General features: G+C 51.3%; 9 protein-coding genes across 9 annotated transcripts; 5 read left to right on the forward strand and 4 right to left on the reverse strand.

Moving 5' to 3' along the window:
- Window positions 1-358: 358 nt before the first annotated feature.
- On the forward strand, window positions 359-3,119 carry Asppvi_000344 (BRCT domain-containing protein; the record flags this gene model as incomplete). Its single annotated transcript, XM_043296653.1, has 4 exons — window positions 359-451; window positions 517-956; window positions 1,014-2,403; window positions 2,472-3,119. 4 exons carry the CDS (start codon window positions 359-361, stop codon window positions 3,117-3,119), a joined length of 2,571 nt encoding a protein of 856 aa, XP_043152588.1.
- A 220-nt stretch (window positions 3,120-3,339) lies between these two features.
- On the reverse strand, window positions 3,340-4,014 carry Asppvi_000345 (ESCRT-II subunit protein VPS25; the record flags this gene model as incomplete). The annotated part of the gene is made up of 3 exons (XM_043296654.1): window positions 3,340-3,452; window positions 3,504-3,579; window positions 3,634-4,014. The coding sequence occupies 3 exons, from the start codon at window positions 4,012-4,014 to the stop codon at window positions 3,340-3,342; spliced, it is 570 nt and encodes a 189-aa protein (XP_043152589.1).
- Window positions 4,015-4,534: 520 nt separating this feature from the next.
- Window positions 4,535-5,716, forward strand: trm8 (tRNA (guanine46-N7)-methyltransferase; the record flags this gene model as incomplete). The annotated part of the gene is made up of 3 exons (XM_043296655.1): window positions 4,535-4,704; window positions 4,760-4,947; window positions 5,010-5,716. The coding sequence occupies 3 exons, from the start codon at window positions 4,535-4,537 to the stop codon at window positions 5,714-5,716; spliced, it is 1,065 nt and encodes a 354-aa protein (XP_043152590.1).
- A 333-nt stretch (window positions 5,717-6,049) lies between these two features.
- On the reverse strand, window positions 6,050-8,644 carry Asppvi_000347 (LIM domain protein; the record flags this gene model as incomplete). The annotated part of the gene is made up of 3 exons (XM_043296656.1): window positions 6,050-6,373; window positions 6,428-8,421; window positions 8,545-8,644. The coding sequence occupies 3 exons, from the start codon at window positions 8,642-8,644 to the stop codon at window positions 6,050-6,052; spliced, it is 2,418 nt and encodes an 805-aa protein (XP_043152591.1).
- A 1,198-nt stretch (window positions 8,645-9,842) lies between these two features.
- Window positions 9,843-11,436, forward strand: Asppvi_000348 (MCT family MFS transporter; the record flags this gene model as incomplete). Its single annotated transcript, XM_043296657.1, has 2 exons — window positions 9,843-10,070; window positions 10,117-11,436. 2 exons carry the CDS (start codon window positions 9,843-9,845, stop codon window positions 11,434-11,436), a joined length of 1,548 nt encoding a protein of 515 aa, XP_043152592.1.
- A 227-nt stretch (window positions 11,437-11,663) lies between these two features.
- On the reverse strand, window positions 11,664-14,819 carry Asppvi_000349 (exosome catalytic subunit DIS3; the record flags this gene model as incomplete). The annotated part of the gene is made up of 2 exons (XM_043296658.1): window positions 11,664-14,572; window positions 14,624-14,819. The coding sequence occupies 2 exons, from the start codon at window positions 14,817-14,819 to the stop codon at window positions 11,664-11,666; spliced, it is 3,105 nt and encodes a 1,034-aa protein (XP_043152593.1).
- Window positions 14,820-15,247: 428 nt separating this feature from the next.
- Window positions 15,248-16,240, forward strand: Asppvi_000350 (carbon-nitrogen hydrolase family protein; the record flags this gene model as incomplete). Its single annotated transcript, XM_043296659.1, has 5 exons — window positions 15,248-15,310; window positions 15,384-15,667; window positions 15,724-15,802; window positions 15,877-16,179; window positions 16,226-16,240. The coding sequence occupies 5 exons, from the start codon at window positions 15,248-15,250 to the stop codon at window positions 16,238-16,240; spliced, it is 744 nt and encodes a 247-aa protein (XP_043152594.1).
- A 372-nt stretch (window positions 16,241-16,612) lies between these two features.
- On the reverse strand, window positions 16,613-17,073 carry Asppvi_000351 (uncharacterized protein; the record flags this gene model as incomplete). The annotated part of the gene is made up of 2 exons (XM_043296660.1): window positions 16,613-16,700; window positions 16,814-17,073. 2 exons carry the CDS (start codon window positions 17,071-17,073, stop codon window positions 16,613-16,615), a joined length of 348 nt encoding a protein of 115 aa, XP_043152595.1.
- Window positions 17,074-17,723: 650 nt separating this feature from the next.
- On the forward strand, window positions 17,724-22,927 carry Asppvi_000352 (bifunctional ATP-dependent DNA helicase/ssDNA endodeoxyribonuclease DNA2; the record flags this gene model as incomplete). Its single annotated transcript, XM_043296661.1, has 5 exons — window positions 17,724-19,319; window positions 19,377-19,472; window positions 19,528-20,022; window positions 20,075-20,336; window positions 20,397-22,927. 5 exons carry the CDS (start codon window positions 17,724-17,726, stop codon window positions 22,925-22,927), a joined length of 4,980 nt encoding a protein of 1,659 aa, XP_043152596.1.
- Between the last annotated feature and the right edge of the window lie 148 nt (window positions 22,928-23,075).

The following is a 23,075-nucleotide window of genomic DNA, read 5'->3' on the forward strand; positions in this document are numbered from 1 at the left end:
CACTGCATCAATGATGTGGTAGCATTGCAATGCAACCAATAATAATAATACAACAATCGAACTATGCTTGAAATCACTGATACTCGTGTTGCCTTCTGAGGAAAACGACGTATCACATTCATGCCCACATCACGTGACATGGCGTCGTGATGCCTTCGCGTCGGCGCGTCGCATCCCTCAGGCATCATTTGCAGATTCTCAATCGTAAGGACAACGTCTAGGTGCTGCGCCCATTTACACTTTACCTACTTCATCGTCATGATACTGGTATTGGTCATCTGTCAGGAGGATCAATTAAATAAACAAGAGTCATAAAAAAAGCCGACGTTTTCTACAGACTGCGGTCTCTATTTCCGCCATGGCGGGCCGCGACGAAGAGTTTCAGCTCTTCGACCAATGCAAAGTCTGTATAATTTGCTCTAAAGACCTCAGTCCTGATACGGCTCATCAGGTACGCCTATGTCTTCTTGGTACTGTTGACTGTACAACTTTCGCCCGGCTGACTTCTTAAACCAGCTCGCGTCAACGTTTGAGGCGCATGGCGGGGAGACGGTAATCTACGAGCCGCCAGCAGACTTTCCGCCCCTTACAGAAGGATTCACGCATCTGATATCAAATACTGTGGATTTTCCTGCATTCGACGCCGCTAATGATGCTCTCATTCCCGTCGTGAAACCGCAATGGGTGCAGGCGTCTCTAACGAAGAAAAAGTTAGCCAATCCGCGACAGTACAACCCGGATCCTAGGCTATTCTTGAACGATGTTGTCGTTATGTGCGGTGATATTCCAGAAGGTGATAAGGACGCGATCATTGGCGGTGTTTTGGCCAAAGGCGGTCTCTACAGTCCCAGGGTGTCGGGTATGGTCACTCACTTGGTCGATCTGACAGTGGACTCCGATAAGGCGCGAATAGTCACTTCTAGGAAGCTGAACATCAAGATTGTGCTTCCGCATTGGTATGAGCGTGGCTACCCGACTATCTTTATTGTATTCTGATTGACCTCAATTGAAAGGTTCGATGACTGCCTCAAGCTAGGAAGGAGAATCGACGAGCGCCCATATACTCTTCCGGATCCTGAAATCCTCCGCGCAGGTACAGACGCGCCCATTCGATCATCGGAAAATCGCGATATTATTGGCGCCTCGACGCCTGAGCCGACTAACCTTCCAGCGTCTATTGTCGCTTCTCACCCACGGCCAAAACTCGATGTATTCCAAGGAAAAAAGATCATGCTTTCGGCCGATCTTGGGATCGGCATACATTTAACTAACACGATTGTCGAGGTGATCAGGGACGCTGGCGGCCGTGTGACATCTGACGTCTCCGAGGCAGACATCTACATCTGCCGTTACAGATCTGGATTCGGTTATCGCTTGGCGTCAAGGTTAAATAAAGACGTTGGAAACCTATCATGGCTCTACCATATGATCACCTACAATGCATGGACCTCGCCGCTACGACGGATGTTACACTACCCCATCTCGCGCGTAGGAATACCTGGGTTCGAAGGGCTCAAAATCAGTCTGTCCAACTATGTCGGCGAAGCGAGAATCTATCTGGAGAATTTGATCGCAGCGGCGGGCGCAGAGTGTACCAAGACCCTAAAGCAGGAAAACACGCACCTAGTGACCGCCCATGGAAACAGTGAGAAATGCGCTGCTGCGAAAGAATGGGGGTTGCACGTTGTGAATCACCTCTGGTTGGAGGAAAGCTATGCTAAATGGAAGATGCAGCCGGTATCTGATCCTCGCTACACTCATTTTCCTAAGCGGACGAATCTAGGCGAGGTCGTCGGTCAGACACGCCTGGACAGATCTGTGCTAGAGAGCCACTTCTTTTCTTCTTTGGAGAGCACAACTCAATCGTCAGATAGTCCTCGACGAGCAATGCAGACCAAAGACCAGAATGCTGATGCTGGAAAGACATCAAGCGCTATGCAGCCACCTACAACCAAGACCGTTGATGCTGGGAGTGCGACACCGCGAGCAGCTGACAAGTCACGTAAAATTTCAGAAAACAAGAAGCCGCAGACTCCCGCACGTGCTCGGTTGGAGTCGGAGGGCAAAGAGAACGACACGCCATCTTCAACGAGCAGTCGCAAGTCAAAGGAAGCGGCTTTCAATCGACTCCAGGAACTCGCACCAGATATCGCTTTGTACGAAAAGGAGAAGAAGCGAGTCGGAGGTGTGATCTATGGCGGGCGAAGAAAGAGCGACGAGGACAGAGTCGTGCTCAACAACGCTAAGAAACGCAGATCAGTGGAACCGGAGGAAGAAAGCGACGAAGACAATGCGACGGAGGCGAAGAGACAGAAGAAGTCGAAACCTCCTATTGCCATGCATCTCCTTATTACTGGTTATCAGAAGTGGGTGGGCAATTTGAAGAAAGAGGATGCAGACAAGGTATGTTGCCAATTCATATTTAACTATATGCACCCGCACATATTTGGCAAAGAGCTAATGATGATCAGCGCCAACTTCGCGACCTTGGGATCATGGTTGTGCAAGATGCACGAAGATGTACACATCTCGCCGCCCCGTCTATACTGCGAACTCCCAAATTCGTCAATGCGCTGGCATACGGTCCTGCGATTGTGAACATCGATTTTATCACAGAATGCCTCAAGAAGAACGAGCTTCTGGACCCTGACGACTTCCCCTTGGTGGACAAAACCGCCGAAAAGAGATTTGGCTTCTCTCTTGAAAAAGCGAGAGCCAAGGCGAAGAAGAACAAGAACAAGCTCCTGCAGGGCTATCAAATCTACTGTGTTGAGTCTATCCGTGGAGGATTTGAAGCGTTCAAGTCCATTGTAGATGTCAATGGAGGCACCTGCACCCTCTTCCGCGGAAGGGTCTCCTACCACTCGCAGCGGGAAGAGAGCGAAGACGATAGCTCATCTGAGAGTGATCTCAGCCGCAAAGAGGTCTACCTTCTTAGCAGCGTATCGCCCGAACATCAGAAGCTCTGGCCGCGATTTTCACAGTTGGCACAGAGCATGGGCAAGACACCACGAATCGTGCGCGTTGACTGGCTTCTGGACATTGCCATGTCCCAGGAGCTGCGTACGGCTGAGGGATATGAGCTGAAGGAAGACATGGTTGACCAGGGCGATCACTAGACAGGGCGTCTGCCTGGTTTTTGTATTAGGTTTGCTGCATAGCCAAGCCGGTGTTTCTCGGGTACTTACCTTGCACATGGTTATGATGGATCAATGTCTGGATCTTTAGGTATATTGGGATTTCTTCTTTGCGGACAGATTTGATGCTGCGCTTAGCAGTTCCGTGCAAATAGTCATGCAGCTCGAAAGTTTGACTTTAGCGTTTCATAGCGAGTTCTGTTCAGAAAAACTTGACACCTTCCTGGCCTTCGCTGCCGAACACCTGGGCCTTGCCGCGTTTTACAAGAACGTTTAGAGACTTGAGCATCACGTCTGCATCCATACCATGCCATTCTAGAAGATGTCAGCGACGACTCACAAGAAGGATAGAAGCCATAACCATACCTTGCGACATCGTAGCCTCTCCCTCCAGCAGCTCGTACACCGTCAGGACAACATTCTTCTGCCCTGTCGCTTCCACCTAGAACCAAAGCGTTAGCAAGCTAGCCAACAAGCAGGGAAAGGAAGTACTCACCCAATCCGCCACGATTCCCGCCCACTCCTCTGGTCTCCTCCACCAAATCCAGGCCACCGACTTACTCCCCCCATCGATCCATTCCGCCCGCCTCCCACCACCCCCTTCCTCTTCAGGCTTCGCCATCCAGTCCAATACGGCCCTGGCCTCGCTCAGACTCAACCGTTTCCGCAGCGTAGCATTGTGGAAGAGCGGGCTTTCAATCGCTTCAATCAGCGAGAGGCGGTAGATGCGATGGTGGCGGCACCAGGATTGGACGAGCGAGGACCATTTCTGGAGCTGCGAGAGGCGGGTTGTGCTGTTTGGTTGGGGCGTGAAGAAGGGGGGGAAGGAGTAGGTTGGTGGGAACTGAAAGGTTGTTGTGGGGTGAGACTGTGACATCTTTTCGTTTCTGGGGGTTCAATTCGAGGGAGAACTGGTGATATGGTTAGTATGTGGTGCTTGCGTTGTAGGAGAAGGACGCTGTTGACATACTTGAGGCCGATAGTGATGCTTTGGATGCGGGGGTTGGTTGCGGTATGGAGGATTGCTTGATGGGATGCTGGTGAGGTTATTCTATTGACGGGCTGTGCATTGCTTTGCAGGAAGACAAAAAACAGTATGCTATCTATGGAGAAGATATTTGGCAAAAGAAGAGAGCGATGAGCGATCGAGGCTGTGCGGTGGTTATCTTCTCGGAGATGTTGTCTTACTCCGCCAAGCTGACCTCCGACATCCTGAGGGACGTCACGCTTCCGCTCTAAGAAAAAAAAGTGCAACCCTCCACCAGCACACCTCTGGCCATTGCACGAATATTTCTCTATCAAGGATTGCAATTGCTCAGCACGGTTCTGAAACCCTTCTGTAAAGGACATTCTCCGTCCGAAATCATCCAAATCAATCCCAGAACAGATTTCAAACCATGACACCACCCCCGCCCAAACGCCAAAAGCGCGATGAATACCGCAAAGCGACAGCAGAGGCCGCCTCGCAGCCCGGCCCCAGCGACGTCGCGGAGATCAAGCTGCCCAAGAAAAAGTACTATCGCCAGCGGGCGCACGCAAATCCCTTCTCGGACCACCAGCTGAAATAGTACGTCCCCGCGCAAATGTCTACTGGCATTCTCCGTCGCTAACGTGTGATGCAGTCCCCTCAGCCCGGCGCATATGGACTGGTCCTCGCATTATCCTGCCTTTGTGGATCCGGATCCGTCGCATACCAATCTCGCCGGGGCCCGGAAGCTCCTGAAGGATGTCGAGGTCGTGGATATCGGTTGTGGCTTTGGCGGGTTGCTCATTGGGCTTGCCCCTCTCCTGCCGGAGTCGTTGATAGTTGGTAGGTTACGAGACACATACTCATGCGGTGAAAGAGCAGTGCTAACAGGGCTTGGGAATCAGGCATGGAGATCCGCGTTTCGGTCCTTGAATACGTGACGACGCGCATCCAAGCCCTCCGGGCCCAGCAGCATAAGCTCAGGGCTGCAACTGCGACAACAGGGTCGGAAAATCCGTCTCAGCAGCAAGCCCAGGCAGATGGGAAACCGGCCAACGCAAACGCAGCTGCAGATGCAGCCTCCCCCGCTCCCTCCACCGACACCGAGAACATCCCGACCACCCTCGTCCCGGGCTCCTACGAAAACATCTCCGCAATCCGCAGCAACACCATGAAATTCTTCCCCAATTTCTTCGCCCGCCAGCAACTCTCGAAGATTTTCATTTGCTTTCCGGACCCGCACTTCAAGGCCCGCAAGCACAAGGCTCGCATTATCTCCGAGACGTTGAACGCAGAGTACGCCTACGCTCTTCGGCCCGGTGGGCTCTTGTACACGATCACCGATGTGGAGGAGTATCATTATTGGGTTCTGAAGCATTTTGGGGTGGAAGCGGGTGACGAGGAGGGGAATGAGGAGAAGAGCGCGAGTGCAAGTGGAAATGCTGGGGTGACGGACCTCTTTGAGCGGGTTTCGGAGGAGGAGCTGGAGAAGGATGAGTGTGTGCGGGTTATGAAGGAGGCCACAGAGGAAGGGAAGAAGGTGGCCCGGAATAAGGGAAATAAATACGTGGCTGTCTTTCGGCGCAAGGCGGATCCCGAATGGCCTGCATGACTCTTTGGTCATTGAGCATTACCACTGCAGTCACCAATATGATACAAACATTCGCAAAGTACAGAACGACTATGGATGGTAATGGCATTGATAGATTTGAAACATGCTATTCTGAAAAGGATGCTGCCTGTCGAACTCCGTAGGATGATTCAAACCAAAAAATCACAGCCTTACAGCACCCGCTGCATGCATAATCACACCATATCGCTGTAAATCCCGCTTGCTTGCATATGCAGTCATCTCAAACACAGTAGGCAAAATCTGAGAAGATCAATCAAAAATGCAGAGTGTAGATCGTAATCTTGAATGGCAGCGAGCCTAGGTTGAGCATCATCACTTGCGTGGTGCCTTGAGTCGGATGCTCTCACATCGCTCACATACAGCCAACTGAATAGGACCCCCAATGATCCGTCCTTTGGACGTTCGCTTGGGCTCGCCCTCTCGCACGAAATACCGGCCATCCGGACCGAAGCCGTCGCCACACTCGTGACAGACGAAGCATTCACTGTGCCATTGGCCCCCGACAGCGCTGATCACGATATCCTCCAGGACAGGCTTCTTGCAGCCCAGGCATCGAGGCGCGGTGCGCCGAGAATGGCATTGGAGGCACCATGCGAACCCGTCCTTTTCCACAAAAGGAGTGTTTGAATCGAAGGGCTATAACAAAATTAGTCGGGTTCGCTTACAGTGTTGAACAAGGTCAGAACATACATCACCACATTCGGCACAGAAAAAATGGCCGACATGCCACTCGGCTCCGCATGCCACGACTATTTCGCCTTCAATTGGGGTCTTGCAGCTCTTGCACCTGGGGCTGAACTTCTCATGGAAATCCAGATGACAATAGAAGCGCAACATACGCGCCTCCTCGTCGTCCCTTGGCGCCTCCGCCAATCGCTCATTGCGCTTGGCATCGGGCTCCTGATAAAAGGCCACACATTCTAAGGGCGTATGGCAATGATGGCACACGAAACACTCTGGGTGAAAGCGAGCCCCCGCCGCTGTGACAATCTTCCCTGCAATGGGAAGGGAGCAGGACTCGCATTTCGCTGTTGGTACTCCAGAGCGGGTATACGTTGACAACCAGGGTTTCTGTGAGGACTGCGCAGCTTTCGGAGGAGACGATTGCGGGCGGTGCTTTGTGGTTATTGGATCTGGCAGAGGCCTAGTATCTCCCCTTCCCTTCTGAGATGGTGCTGCCATCTCCGAAATGGTGGGCTCCTTCTCATCCGGAACATTGATAACCGGTATCGCCGGCGGCTCGGATACTTCAATGGTAGGGGCAGCAGGCTGCGGTGGTGGCGTTGGGGAGGCCGAATCCTGCCTCAGGCTGTCACGCTTTTGCGGTGACTGGGCCTCAGTAGGCTTCCAAGTCGGGTCGAAACTCACGATCGGACGGCCAACGCGATTGCTGACGGCTGTGGGCATAGGCAGCTTCGTGCTTCGATCTTTAAGTTTCTTACTTGTAGCCGCCCTGATTTCATCGCTGCGAATCTCAATCCCATTCTTCGTAGGAACGGCCTGAACGGCCTGCTCTTTGTCCGCTTCTTCATCCGGGACTGCTTGCGGGAGGGGGTTGTTCGTCCTATAGTCCGGATTTCTCGATTGGGTTGGATGTTGTTTATGTAGCTCGAACCGCGCCAACTTGTCAACGAACGGAAGACTGCTTAGTCGTCCGGGAAGGGGTCGAGAGCCTCGCGGTAGGGCATTGCGTGGCTTTGTTCTGAGAGCTGATGAGTCGGATCTAGAAAATTCCGGTCGACCATCCTCCTCGCAGCCATGAGGGTCTTTCGGTTCCTCGTAAATAGAGTCACGAGGATTTCGAAAAACCCCTCTCGATGACTCGCTACTGAATCTGGAAAGACATGAGTTCCCGCCTCTAGATTTTGAGGGCGATTCATCGGCGGGCAATGCAAAATCGACTCTGACATTCTTCCGCGGCGACGAGGCCTTTGCAGGGCTGCTTGCCGAGTTCTCTACCACATGATGGTGTTGTCGGTCATACTTTAGAGCTAAACCTATCCCCCCAGCATCAGCAAAATAGCTGTCAGAAGAGCTTTCTGAGGTCGACCGATGATTATTCATAGGCCCGCCAGTCTTGTCACTTTGGCTGTGAGAAGGGTCAGCGCTCTTTGACGTCTGGGATGATCTGTCCAGGTCGGGGTTATGATACGGCGCATATGGGTTTTTGTAGGGCACGCCGGGGTTCTGATGCATCCAGACTAGCTCCGTGGCTTCGTCTTGTGCAGCCTGATGGAGGCGTATCTCATCATGCAAGTCAAATTCCTGCAACGCATCCCGCAAGGAGCGTGCTTCCTCCTTCTCTACCCGCCGCTGACCACTTTCACGATAAACCGCATTGGGAGATGGAGGCGACGGGCGCGAGAAAACATGCGAGGGCGAAACATTCTTGCGTATCGGCACCATTCTTGGTTCCTGTACTAATGGGCGCCCAGCTGAGCTCCCCAGAGAGACGTGGGGTTCGAATGGGCGATGGGTTGACAGAGAGCTGCTGGCTCGAGGGCGCTCCGCCTCGGGCGAAGTAGACTGGGTGCTGGGATGTCCATACATTGACATTGACGATGACGCTCGAGGAGGGAGAGCCTCTCGAGGGGTTGAGCCTGATCCTGCTGCTCTTGTTGGAATGGGTCTAGAGCCACTCGGACGGGCTGGTCGATTCGTTCGCAAGTCTTTCAGGTAGTTTGCTGGAGATTATGTCACATTATTAGCTCAAGGTCATCACGGAGCCAACCCCAAAGGTGTCAATCTGTCAAAAAACTGCGACAATTTCCAAGAATGCCATGAGTCAGCGAGCAATGCAAACTCACCGAACTGATCGCTGGACATATAAGTCGGGCCCGGAGGGGAAACCTTCCGCTGGCCGTCTTTGGCCTTAGTATGGCCGGGAAGATGAGGTCTATGCATCATCCTGGTCTAACTTCTTGAGATGTGAAGAAGTCTAAGACGACAGTTGGGGCTCAATGGGGATGGAGATCTCTCTGATGAGCTGTACTCTCAGCTCGGAGCTAAGTAGATAAGGTACCTATGGAGTCATGGCAGAGCCAATGGGCTCGCAGACGGTGGCTGGAGTGACAGGGATGGAATGAACTAGACAGATCTTTTAGGTTGACTAAATTTATGAGGAGTCAGATTAGAATATGCTTAGATTGGATTGTTCAAGTAGTTAGATTAAGATCTTGTATTTGTAATTAATGCAGGGAATCCAGCAATACTCGACTAACTCCCGTCGGATTATTATTGCTATCGGGCTATCATCCCCTCATCCTGGACGGTGGAAGCTTTGACCACCACAACAACAAAGATGCAAACAAGCCAAACTTCCCGTCGCGAGGCAACGCGGGGTTGTGCTTATGTCAGCCGCTGACACCTTGGCCCTAAGCCAGAACAAGTCTAGCGTATTTCGGACATTTGTCCTCCTCGTGGCGATGGTACTTTGTCTTGTAGTATTTAAAATAATGCCGAGGATGACAGATGATGGACATGGCTATGACTGGCGATGGCAGATGTAAAGCAAATGCTTGCCTATATAGTAGAGCATCATGATGAGGAAACCCTTGACCAGGTTTTCACCAAGCCTTGCATTCTGGTCCGTCTTCCCCGGAATATCAGCCCAGTTAGAGAGGTACTCCACCAGTTTAATCTCTACCTTCAACTTCCAGTCTCCAGAAACAACAGATTGCCTCCAGAGTATCCACAGACTACAAAAAATCCATGACTCCGCACCGCTTAATCGGCACGGTAGCTGCTGGGTGCCATGTGCCGTCTACCCAATGATGGCGCATGGACAGTCGGATAGATCGCCGAAACCGTATGGCCAAGGAGCCGTTTCAAGAAAGCGTCAAACCGATGACAAACCGTTTCTTTTTACTCCTTCTCACGCAACAGATAGACTAGACTGAATATATTGTCCTTTGCTTATATCTCTCTTGTTAAAATCGGTCATGCTGTTCCTGATCACCTCTGGTTCTCTCTTCCTCGGACTACTCATGGGGTCCAAGTTCGGATTCTGCTTGCTGTGCTCCTGATATGTGTGATCGTGGGGTGACAAGCATATTCAACTCGGGTCAACCTGCCTTTGCATAGAATTCACCATTACCAAGTTGCAATGGCAGATAATCCACCCATTGATATTATTCATTCAAGAGATCATGACCGAGATCCGGCCGCTGAGGACCCTCTATACAAGCGGGATCATCGACAGGATCTGGATGATTCAACGCCAGTGACAGAACCGGACCACAAAACTTCCCAAGACGTACCCGATGGAGGTTATGGATGGGTCTGTGTGGCTTGTGTATTCTGGATCAATGCGCACACTTGGGGCATCAACAGTGTAAGTACCATCTATGCCAGGCGGAATGAGGACTAATTCTATGCAGAGCTACGGGGTCTTCCTTTCTTATTATCTCTCACACGATGTCTTCCCTAACACTAGTGCGCTGTCGTACGCCTTTACTGGTGGTCTGAGTATCTCCTGCGCGCTCCTCGTTGCCCCTCTGGCCACACATCTGATCCATCTCTTCGGAACGCGGTTCGTCCTCAACTTAGGCGTCTTCTTCGAAACCCTCTCCTTGATTGGATCCTCCTTTGCCAAGCAAAAGTGGCATATCTTCCTCAGTCAGGGCGTCTGTTTCGGATGGGGGATGGGTTTCCTGTTCGTTGGTAGCGTGGGGATCACTCCGCAGTGGTTCCAACGGCGAAGAAGTCTTGCCATGGGCATCAACGCCGCCGGCTCAGGACTGGGAGGCCTGATCTGGTCTCTAGCAGTAGGCGCCATGATCCCCCGTCTTGGTCTAGGTTGGACATTCCGGGTCCTCGGCATCATCGCCTGCGTAGTCAACCTGGTCTGCGCCAATCTCCTCAGAGACCGCAACAAAGCCGTCGGCAGCCGCTTCAAAGCCTTCCACCTGCCCCTGCTGAAACGGCCCGAGTTCCTCCTGTTCCTCGGTTGGGGCATCCTAACCATGCTCGGCTACGTCGCGCTTCTCTTCAGCATCGCCAACTTCGCCCTCTCCGTCGGCCTCTCCCCGCACCAGGGCAGCATCGTCAGCGCCTTGCTCAACCTCGGCCAAGGACTCGGCCGTCCCTTCGTGGGCATGTTCAGCGATAAGTTCGGCCGCATCAACATCGCCACTTTCCTCTCCTTCCTCTGCGGTCTGTTCTGCCTCGTGATCTGGATCTTCGCCCGGAGCATGGGTCTCGTCTCCTTCTTCGCCGTCCTCGTCGGCACCGTCGCAGGCACATACTGGGCTACCTCTACCCCCGTGGCGGCCGAGATCCTCGGTCTCCGGGATCTTCCCAGCGGCCTCAGCATCACCTGGCTGACGCTCGTGCCTCCGACGACGGTCTCGGAGGCGATCGCCCTATTGCTGCGCGATAACAAGTCCACGGATTCGAAGTATCTGAGAGTGCAGATCTTCACGGGCTTCATGTATATCGGCAGTGCCCTGTGTCTCTGGCTTGTCCGAGGCTGGAAAGTAGGCGACTTGGCTCGCGCCAAGGAAGAAGCTGTCGCTGCGGTTGACACCCGACAGGCAGGTGATGGTGCGGCTGGGAATGTGCCTTCAGCCAAGGACGCTGAAATCGAGAATCATGGTCAAGCGGACGATCCTGCATTCTCCGTGCGGGAGACGTCGAATCTGAGCCCCTGGACGCCTGCGACCTTGTTACGTGGAATGGTGGCATTGAAGCGGGTATGACAGAGATGGGCAATATCCTTGTTGTTGCTGGGGTCTGTTCGCCTGCACATTATGATACCCTACATAAAATTTTCAATCTGTCCTTATTACATCACTCTAGGCTTGGAAGTATTATAGATTTGAGTGATCAAGCAGCCGTCGCAAATGTATGTTCGTACCGCTGAACGCCAGGAACCCTATGTCTATGCTTTACATCCGGATATCGTAGTATGGCAAGTTCAAAACTTTTAGTTCCCGGGCCCCAGAATCAATATGCGCACCCGTCTCTTTCCAGCTCCACGGCCTCCTTCTTCCTTCACTGAGCTGACATTCACCTTGACTCGCTGGAAGAGCTCGATGGCAACGCCACGCTCCTTCTCAGGATGTCCCTTCTCGGAGACACGGAGCGTGTACTCCTCGCCGTCAAAATCGCTTTCCCGTCGCAACAGCAGCTCCCGCCTTTCCTCGACGGACCGAACTGCCGATTCGCCGGGAAGTACGAAATCCTCCAGGCGGACAACGCCCTCAATTCCAAAGCGGGGAACGAAGACAACCACGCCGTTCTCAAAGACGCGCATGACGTATCCTTCTTCCTCAATACCCGCATCAACACCATCGGCCGCCATCTTCTCCCCACGAGCCTTGAGCGCCTGTCCAACGTAGTACTCGATGCTAGCACGGCCGGCGAATTGGGCATTCCGATGCCGGTAGTTGATATTCCGGCAGATGTCCTCGAGCCTGTTGCGTGTCATGACACCTTCAACCTGCGCCCGGCCGTCTTCGCCTTCGTATCCAATCGCAGCTGCGAGCTGTCGGTGGACGAGCAAATCCGCATATCGTCTGATAGGAGAGGTAAAATGTGTGTAGATGGGAGAGGCGAGACCGTAATGGCGGAATTCAGACTCGGCATGTGCACCCGCACAAAAGTATTCCGCGGATGTCATACACCTGGTGGCAAGGATACGGACCAGCGTGTTGAAGAATGGGTTCTCTGGATCGACGCATCGGTCAAGGGAGTCAGCGAGGGCCCGCGAGCTCGACACATCGAGTTCCAGATTGCGCTTCTTCGAGAGCTGGTTGATGAGCTMCTCAAAGTTCTGTGGCGGGGGAGTGGCGTGCCGACGTAGCAAAGCAGTCTGGGAAAAACTATCGTAGATTTTGGCCGCGACAGTGATGTTGGCGTGAAGCATGAACTCTTCAACTAGACTGTTGGTTGCAAGCATTGCCTTCGTCTTGACATCCGTGAGCGGATCGCCGACTTCGTCACTGTCCGTTTCGATTCGAACTTCCGGTGAGGCAAGATTCAGCGCTCCTGCATCCATTCGCTTCTGACGGAGGATTTTCGACAGACGGAGCAGGGTGCGCATGCTCTGAGTCAGCTCATCATTTTGCGAAGGGTCGTCGATGCGCATTTGTGCCTGTTCGTAGCTGAAGGCCTCTCGCGAGCGAATAACGGACTTCGTGAATTCAGCAGACACGACTTCAGCGTTCGGAGTCATCTCCCAGAGGACGGAAAAGGCGTAGCGCTCGACATATGGCTTGAGGGAGCAGAGATCAGTGCCGAGAAGATGCGGAAGCATGTCAATACGCTTGTCGACTAGGTAAACTGTCGTTCCACGGACGCTAGCCTCCAGATCCATGGCATTGTTCGGTTTGACGAAATGTGACACGTCTGCAATATGGACGCCAACTTCAAAATTACCGTTAGGCAAAGGCCGCGCGTGGAGGGCGTCATCAATATCTTGACATCCAGGAGGATCAATACTGCAGACCAGAATATCCCTCAGGTCTCTTCGTCCTTTCCAACCCACATGTTCCTTGTCGGCAGGAACTTTCCAGTCGTGTCCTTCTTGCGGAAGGCAATCCAGAACGGCTTTTGGGAATGGTTTGTACTGCACGTCATACTCAAGAAGTAGGGCTTCCGTCTCTGCTCCTTTGGTCTCTACTTCTCCTAGAGAGCGAATGAAATGTCCAGTAGGATACCGAGAATCGCGGTCCCAGGCGTCAATCGTTACCAAAATCCGCTGGCCCAACAGGTCGCTAGCCTGCCGGGTACGGACTCGGATCTTTGGAATACGTTTATCCATGGGTAAGACAAAAACGTTCTGTTGCCGCCGTCCAGAGCTGGCTGACGCACCCGTCGAACCTTGATCAACATGTCCGACGTACTGGCGCCAGTTCCGCTTGATGACACCAACAACCTTAGCTGTGGGTTGCGGCCTCCCTTCAGAATTCTTGCCATGCGCCTTCTTGACTTCTTCCTGCAGAGCCTTCCGCTCCTTTTCTGTCACCACCTCTTCATTATCTTCCGCCTCGGGATTGTCGTTCCGCGTGACTGCTTCTTCGTCAACAAGCTTTGTGGATGGTGACTTCCACTGATCTTTCGGTAAGACCTCAATAACAACAATGTCCCCTGCAATAGCACGATTGCTATTATCACGACCCAAGATGAGGAGTGGCTTATCAAAAGCTGCGACATTCACAGACCCTTCCAAGTAGTTGTACGGCGAGACATTGAATACGCCCTGATGCAGTGTGCCAGCTCTCAGTCCGGTCATAATCTTCGACATCGAGTAATACTCTGGATAGAAAAGCTCGCCGCGGGCGCCCTTTGCGTCCCTTGCCTCCCTCGCCTCGCTGATCATGTCAAGTAGCCTGTCGGCGTCCTCCAAGCCCGAGACATAGTCGGACAGCGACAGCGCTGTCACACATTCTTCCTTTGCTTTGCGGAGATTTTCCTTGTCATCTGTGATAACGACAATAGCTGGTACCGACTTCTCCTTCTTGCCCTTCTTCAGCGTGCTGTGAAGATGTTCAGAGTACCATTTTGCCACAGCCCGTACTGCTCGGTCGTTTCTGTCATTAATGGACTCATTCTGACCTCTTCTCACGTGAGTTTCCAATCTGAACTCATTGAAGAATAGGTAAAACCGTTTTTCGTCCGTCTTAATTAAAGAAAGCAAGCGGTTGTAGAGCGGCAGTGACTGGTTCTTGAGTTCCTCGAGGACCGTCTGAAGAATGACAACGTCATAGAAAGCTCCCGTATGTTCAAACAGATCCATACCATTCAGCAGCGCGTTTGTATCAGGGACGAGGTAGTGACCGCGAGGGAAAGCGCTCGTGCCAGCGGGTTGCTCTGAGAGGACGAAAGGCGCAACTATCCCACATTAGCAACCAACCTCCGCATACGCCAGGAGCTCCAACTTACTATTCCCATTCGCATCTGCTGGCGCGATTGTAGGACATAGCGAACACAACTTGGACGAGCAAGGAATATCCTGTCTCAGATAAAGCTCACGTACAATCTTCTGCACCTTTCCACTTTTCGTGGACCTGACGAAGATTTTGCTGGTGACATTGGCGGCCTGCGGATCAGAGGAGAATTCCCTCCGTAGGCTCTTCATATTTCGTGGAAAGTGATCTGATTCCTGTCAGACCTGGTTTTGCACAGAACACTGTGTATTTCCGAGCCGCAGCGCAGTGATTGACGTTTGTGCATGATCTGCTCCGGCGTTGAATCTCAGTCGGCGGAGCTTGGCGGTTTTAGGTAAGCCCCTCTCATATCGCTATCATTCCCGTTATCGGCACTCGGTATCAAGCTACCTAAGTATTAAGTATTAACAACCCTTGTCAGTGACCATCTTACTACCCACGACTCGTTGACCCTGGATTGTACATAGACACTTTTCTATCAGAAAGGAATCATAGACTACCCTGTAATATAACAATGGCCATTGCTGTAAGAGCCGAATAACTTCCCAATTTCAGCTCAAAGCCACCTTACTAATGAGAACCACAACAGGCCGTCGGGCAACTATGCTCGACCGCGAGTATGACTTCGAACCTGGCTCAGTGTCAGGTTCTGGTGCGCAAAGCTGTGGCATCTGGTGCTAAAGTATGGTACACTTTACCTCCTCTCTATGGAAGCTTAGGCGCTCTTGAGACTTTGATAGCCTAATGCTGAACAGGCATTGTTCCTCCCAGAGGCATCAGACTACATTGCCTCTTCGCCAGCAGAAAGCATATCGCTTGTACGATCCGTGCAGGACAGCGTATTTGTGCAGGGACTCCAGCGTGAAGCCCGGCAGGCAAGCCTGCATATCAACGTTGGCATCCATGAACCGGCGCCGAACGGCAAAGTCAAGAATACTCTGATCTGGATTGATGATAAGGGTATGATTACTCAACGCTACCAAAAGATTCATCTCTTCGATGTCGAGATCAAAGATGGGCCGGTCCTCAAGGAGAGCGCGTAAGTAGACCCTAAGTAGAAAGCATGCATGCACGACTCACCTTTGCGGTAATAAGGAGCGTTGAAAAGGGTATGGAAATTCTGCCGCCATTCGACAGCCCTCTAGGACGTGTTGGTCTCTCTATTTGCTTCGACGTGAGTCTAGTGGCCCCAAGTTCCAAAGCCTGATGGAGAAGATATCTTAATCTTACATGCTACTTGCTTTACAGCTGCGCTTCCCTGAAATCAGTCTGGCATTAAAGCGTCAGAATGCGCAGATCATCACGTATCCATCGGCTTTCACGGTTCCAACGGGACAGGCTCATTGGGAAACATTGCTCCGAGCAAGAGCTATCGAGACGCAGGCGTATGTGGTGGCTGCGGCTCAGGCTGGTCCTCACAATGAAAAGCGGAGAAGCTATGGCCATTCAATGATTGTTAATCCATGGGGAGAGATCGTGGCGAAACTTGGAGACGAATATCGAGAACCAGCAATCGCTACCGCAGAGATTGACCTCAATCTCTTGGAGAAGGTCAGGAGAGAGATGCCCTTATTAAGGAGAACTGACATATATCCAGAGGTATAGCACCTGATTTAATTGCTAGGACATTCAAACCAAACCCAGTAGATCTTGTGCATGTTAAAGGCTACTTCGTAATATCTGCTACGTAATGCTCGTCTCAGGCGTCTTTAAAGGTAATCAACAAACATTGCTCTATCAGGCTAAAAGTCTTCCCATTTGAAAAGATTTCTTGAGTGAGTTCATTTATAGACTTTCAGAAATACAACGACGACAAAAATCCCTCTGCGTGGAACGAAAGTTGAAGGAACGAACAAAGACTTTGAAAAAGCACGTCGTCTAAGTTGGGCTCATACGCCATATGTATCACAGACCAGGTGGTAAGGCGCTTTTCATAGCCGATCACTCTATGTACAGTGTACAAGGAAAATCGGGAGTAATGCGATCACTTCTGCTGGACCTTGTCAGGGTCCTCCAGGATGCCCTCGGCCTCCAGCCTTCGTCGGGCCTCCTCCAAAGCCCACGTTTGTATCCTAGAAGACAATCAGTATCTATGATCTCGGAATAAAACAAGTCGATACGGTACAGCCGCTCATAAGAAGGGAAAGGCCTCCGATGAATAGCTGGGCACGGGGGTGGAACGTACGAGGTATCAGGCTTGAAAATGTATGCAACACCACCAGCGAGCAAACTGCCAATAAATCCGTAGTACCAAATGTTTTCCCATCCTTCCTTCACGTATTTCTGACCTGGCTTGACGCCGAAGAGCCACCCGGTGGGAGGGTCATAGTGATTACCGTGGTCAGCGGCGCGAAGAGCGTTCCGGGTCGAGAAGCCCCTAGTGTTCTGAGGTCCGCGGAGGAGGCAGCGAGCACGGAGGGCTTGCGACAAAGGACGAGCAGACATTGTGATTATTGTGAAGGAAACTGGCAGTGTTCCTTTGAAGAGCCGGTTGATAGTTTGATGGCGACGCTAGGTAGAGGACCCCTGCCAAATATGCTAAGGAGGTACTTCGGAGATCTGTAAAGAACGGTATAGACTGGCGACAGCCGCCGTGAGTTCAATTGGACAATAGCTCGATTCGCAGCTGTTGATGAGGCTGCGGTATGTGGAGGGGCGCTTGGTGTCCAGTGGTTGATGTTCGTGAAGCCGCAAAAGGCCGATGGAGCGGGAGCTTGGAGTCACCACGCTAGTCCCTATTGAGGCAATCTAGACGCCGCCTTCATGCCTGACATTACAGGCATCAACATACGCCTCAGGCAGGAGCCATCAACGCGCGACGCGTCTCGAGTATTCGCTTACCCCATTTCCTCATGGAAGGCAATCAATCATTGTACTACATCGAGACGACCACCAGCCATGATGTGGACGAATATTCTACTTGGACTTCTGCTTTGAGCAGAAAACAACCCTCCTCTGTCCAACGTCCTACTTCAATGGTAGATACGACACTCTACTCATTGCTACAGCTCCTGTCAATCTGTAGTCCTTGAAGTCCCAGGCCTACATGAACCAATGTCCTACAGAAAGCTGAAATTTCGAAAAGCTCTTGAGCCATGGCTGGAAACTTGAACTCCTACCCGATATCCTCCAATTCACGTTCCAAGTTGAATGCCTTCCGGTTCAACGACCAACATACAAACAATGGAGGAATCTCGCCTACGAAGTCGGTATTAAAGGCAGGTCACGAAGACAAGGAAAACCAAACTTCGTGGTTGAATGGAGTAGTCAAACCATTGCAATCAGAGCCACAAAAAGAAGAGGCTTCTGGCGAACCGAATGAGCCGAAACCGGCCAAGGAGTGTCCTCAGACGCCAGGGAACAGGATACCGCTGGCCGACCTCATTAGCAATGCAGAAGACGCATTTAGCCGAGCACCAGGACAAGAATACACGCCGGAGGATCATGTTATCTGGCAGCACGTACCTGCGAGCTCGAACCCAGACACACTCTCTCAACCTTCCGCAACGAGAAAGAAACGGCGTCACAGCTCGTCCCCCACCAGCTCTCCACTAGGTGCAACCAAGAAGGGTGAACGGAAACGGTCCTTTGATATGCAATCCTTCCAAGCGCTCCTCAAAACACCGCAGAGCGACCTCGCAACAGACCTGTGGAACAATTACCTGGGCAAGGCTTCGATCAATCCAGAGGAAAGCTTTCCTCCTCCGCGCCTAGCTAACCTTCTCTCGTCTTCACCCCAAACACCTGCCTCGGCCGGCACAAGTAGGGACTCTTCTGGTTTGAGGAGGTCAGTTAGTTGCAATGCGGAATGGCCCACATCTAAAGCAAAACGGAGAAGATTGAATGGACAAGAGTTTGGTAGTGGGCGCAACATTTTCTCTCGATCTAAGAGTAATGTACTGGAGTCCGCAAATACGAAATCTTCCAGACTCAACTTTTTGTTGGAAAAAATTGAGAGAAGCCTGCAGAAGCCCTCTGTCGCTCCAGCAGAAATGTCGGATTCTTCACCCGTGCCGAAACGCAAGCAAGTGCGATGGAGCCGATCGAATTCTCCTGTCGAGAGAAAGGCCGCCGCCCAAATTCCAGGGGAAGTCATTGAGTATGACGACGGAGTTGCTCACTCACTTGTGCAACCAAACGAACCCGAAGGCGTAGGAGCCTCTTCATCTGATTTCGGTGATGATGACTTGGATCAGGACTTTCTCACCTTGGCTGAAGCATCTGAGGACCCATTCCTTGAACCAACCCGGCCCAATAACTATACGAATCCAACGAACGTCGAAGCCGCTGTTGAATCTACTGTGGAACAGCCTCGACGTCAACTTAGCTCTTTTGAAGACTCGAACCATAACGCAGGAGCTCCTGGTTCGGACAACCAGGAGTCCAGTGTCAATAAAGCTGTGAACAGTGATGAATTTGACGATGACTTCGACGATATAGAGGATATTCTGGCCGAATGCGATGGAACCGCAGGCTTGACTCATCAAGGACCAAAAGCGTCAGCGAAGCAGCTGGCTCACGAACAACCTTGTATAAAACCGAATACGATACGACCCTCTGAAACAGAAGGATTTTACGACATTTCTAAGGGGAGTTTGGAAACGTCCTCTGGTGACGAGTTTGATGATGACGACTTTGACGTGGAGGCTATCGAGCAGTCTATGGACCCAGGTAGAAATGGATCAGTCAACGTTTGTCGCTCTTAGTTGGTACTTTCCATAGGATTTTGCTAAATACATCAGAGCTAGAACCTTACAGACCGGCAAGCTATCAAACGATATTTGATTGTTGATATTGCAGAGAATACGTATATCACTCAAAAAGGTCGCACTCAGCCAGAGCAGGTTTGTTGTGTCCAAACTCATCAAATATGCCGTTGCTGGCTAACAAATCGGACAGGTGCTGTTGGTTCAGGATGAAAGGACTAAAATCAGAAAGGTAGTAATCTTGCGAGAGTCTTGGTTCGACAGCCCATGCAGTAAGGGTGCATATATTCACCTGACCGGCGATTTCGATGCAACAGGGCAATGCATTGTCGATGATGCCCATAATATGATCATACTTCATCCAGACCATCTGATATCTGCGACCGTTGTCGCAGACTCCATCAGTTGCCAGCGAAGAGCAGTTCTCCAGGACCGTATCAAGAATTCAAGCGATATTAGCAAGCCTCAGGTGTTCGGAAATATCTTTCACGAGCTCTTTCAGGAAGCTATGAAAGTCAACAAATGGGACCTGGGCTCTTTAAGGGCTTTAGTAGAAGCTATTCTTGTCAGACATGTCGAAGACTTATACTTGATCCAAATGAGCACTCCGGAAGCTGTCGAGTATATGATGAGCAGAGTCCCTGCTTTGAAAGCCTGGGCAGAGGTCTTTCTTCGAACTACTCCGAGTGTAAGTGCACCCCGCAGGCGTTGGGATGCTTGGTGATTAATCCCTACTCCAGGCCGAATCTGTTGTTGAAGACCGGCATAGCTCCAAGGTCAATCTGAGCATCAATAAGCTGCTTGAGGTGGAGGAACACATATGGTCCCCGATGTATGGGCTCAAAGGCAATATTGATGCTACAGTCCAAGTTGCCTGCAATGACGGGGAGGGCAACAGAAATCTGGTTGTCCCTCTGGAGCTCAAGACGGGCAACAGAGACACAAATCAGGCACACAGGGCTCAGACTGCCCTTTATACCTTGTTGCTTTCTGATCGCTACGGTAAGTTTTCCAGCCCCAATTATGCACCGTACCTTGTCTCACTGATGCTACTCTTTCAAGACGTTGACGTAACCTTCGGTCTCCTCTACTATTTGGAGATATCGAAGATATTCCGCATCCGTGGTATCAGACATGAGCTCTTGCAAATGATCCAGGAACGTAACCGCCTGGCGGGTTTTGTCCGTGAAAGACACCAACTTCCACCAATGGTTAAGAAACCGGGAATGTGCAACAGATGTTACTCAAAGACGCCTTGCTTGATCTATCACAAGCTTGCGGACGACGGAGATGGCGAAACCAGCGGACTTGGCGATGAATTCGTCAAGGCTATGGACTATTTGACGCCCCAGCATCGAGACTTCTTTAAAAAATGGGACGATTTGCTGACGAAGGAGGAACAGAGCATGATACGATTCAAGCGAGAACTCTGGACCTTGTTGAGCAGTGAGCGAGAGGCTCTCGGGCGTTGCTTCGGCAATGTCGTGATACAACCCGGGTCCGCATACGAGGATAAAGAGAGCACAAAGATTAATCGCTTTAGATATACCTTTGTTAAGAAGCACTCCTTGCCTTCGTTCTCTTTCACTGAGTCGCAGCTGACAGTGGGAGAGCCGATCGTTATATCCGATGAGAAAGGTCACTTCGCACTGGCCAATGGATACGTTGTGCAAGTCAGCCCAAAGCACATAATGGTCGCAGTCGATCGGAGATTGCACAATCCGAGAACAAAGACAAAGGGATTTGATGCTAAGAAGAACCAATCATTCCGAGGCATCATGGAAGTACTGGAAGATAGCTCCTTCCCTTCAACTTCGTCTAACGACCCGGAGGAGGAGATTGTTTACCGATTGGATAAGGACGAATTCAGCAATGGCATGGCAATCGTTCGAAACAATCTCATTTCCATGATGGAAAAGGACCTATTTCAAGCGAATCGACTCAGAAAGCTTATTATTGAGGGCGAAACACCCATTTTCAAGCCCTCACCATCTGCTTTTCCGTTGTCTGACTCCGCCAAAGCAAGCCTAAATGTCGATCAGAAAAGAGCCATAGACAAGGTCATGAGTGCGCGAGATTATGCACTAGTCCTTGGTATGCCCGGCACAGGAAAGACGACAACCATTGCCCATATCATTCGAGCATTGGTGGCGCAAGGAAAGAGTGTTCTCCTGACCTCCTACACGCACACCGCAGTCGATAATATCCTACTGAAGATCCGAGACGATAATTTCCGCATTCTGCGGATAGGAGCTACTGCAAAGGTGCATCCCGAAGTACAGCAATTTGTCGATCTTGCAGCAGTCCCTAAATCCACCGTCGAAGAGTTGAAAGCATCCTATGAAGAGTCACAAGTAGTCGCGACGACTTGTCTTGGGGTCAACCACAATATCTTCAATAGACGCATATTCGACTATTGCATTGTTGACGAGGCCTCGCAAATCACTCTTCCGGTATGCTTAGGGCCGATTCGAATGGCGCGAACATTCATTCTCGTCGGGGACCATTACCAATTGCCACCTTTGGTGCAAAACAAGGAAGCCCAAGAGGGAGGACTCGATGTCAGTCTCTTCAAGCTCCTTTCCGACGCACAACCTGAGTCGGTGGTCAATCTTGAGCACCAATATCGTATGTGCGAGGATATTATGGTCCTTTCCAACAATCTTATCTACTCGGGGCGCTTGAAATGTGGAACTCCTGCGGTTGCATCGCGCTCCTTGGATCTGCCCAACATTGCCGGTCTCAAGTTGCATCATACCAACCAACTACCGCAATCAGCGAATCAGCGGCAATTTTGTTTGGGGACGAACCAAGGCCGTTGCTGGCTACGTGACGTGCTTGATCCCTCTGCAAAGAACCGTTTCATCAACACAGATACGCTTGCGATTCCAGCCCGAGACGTGGCAAACGGCGCCAGGATTGTAAATCCAACTGAGTCTTCTATTTGCGCACAGCTTGTAGAGTCATTGGTTTCCTGCGGCATCCCAGCACGTAACATTGGTGTTATCACCTTCTACCGCAGCCAGCTCTCCCTATTGAAGCAGAATCTTCGTCGATTCCTACCCGAGCTTGAAATGCATACAGCCGACAAATTCCAAGGCCGAGATAAGGAAGTCGTGATACTAAGCTGTGTTCGAAGCAACGCGGACAATAATGTTGGCGATCTTCTCCGAGACTGGAGACGGATCAACGTCGCCTTTACCCGCGCGCGGACAAAGCTGCTCGTTGTTGGGAGCAAGAACACTCTGCGAGATGGCAATGATCTACTCCGCAAATACATAAGCATGGTGGAAGAACGAGGGTGGATATATGATTTGCCCAAAGGTGCTTTGGAAAGCCACATCTTCGACTGCGACGTGAGCTTTACTCCATCACTCGATGCAGGCAAATCATCATCCAAGGGGAGCAGGAGTCCCGCAAAGACTTCTCCTTCGCCAAAGGCATCTCGCAATCCTCTCAGCCCAATACAGGGCCAACCAACGCTTCGAGGTCTCAAGAAACCCGCTAAGAAAGGGGCCAAGCTTCTAAGCGGGAATAAGGTCATTGGGAATAGGCCTGTGTTACAGGACGTGGTAAATGAACTCATTGGTTAATGACTCGCGGAGTTGGTGCGCCTATGGATGACTTTTCTCGTTGTTGCTTCGTCGCTCTTGAGTTTTGTATAACTTTTTTACCTTGGTTAACTGTCTTCTTTCACCGAGTTGGGGCGATAACCGGATCTCATGGAGGTTTCTGATTCTT

The sequence above is a fragment of the Aspergillus pseudoviridinutans genome (assembly GCF_018340605.1).
Source record: "Aspergillus pseudoviridinutans IFM 55266 DNA, scaffold_1, whole genome shotgun sequence".
NCBI lineage: Eukaryota > Fungi > Ascomycota > Eurotiomycetes > Eurotiales > Aspergillaceae > Aspergillus > Aspergillus pseudoviridinutans.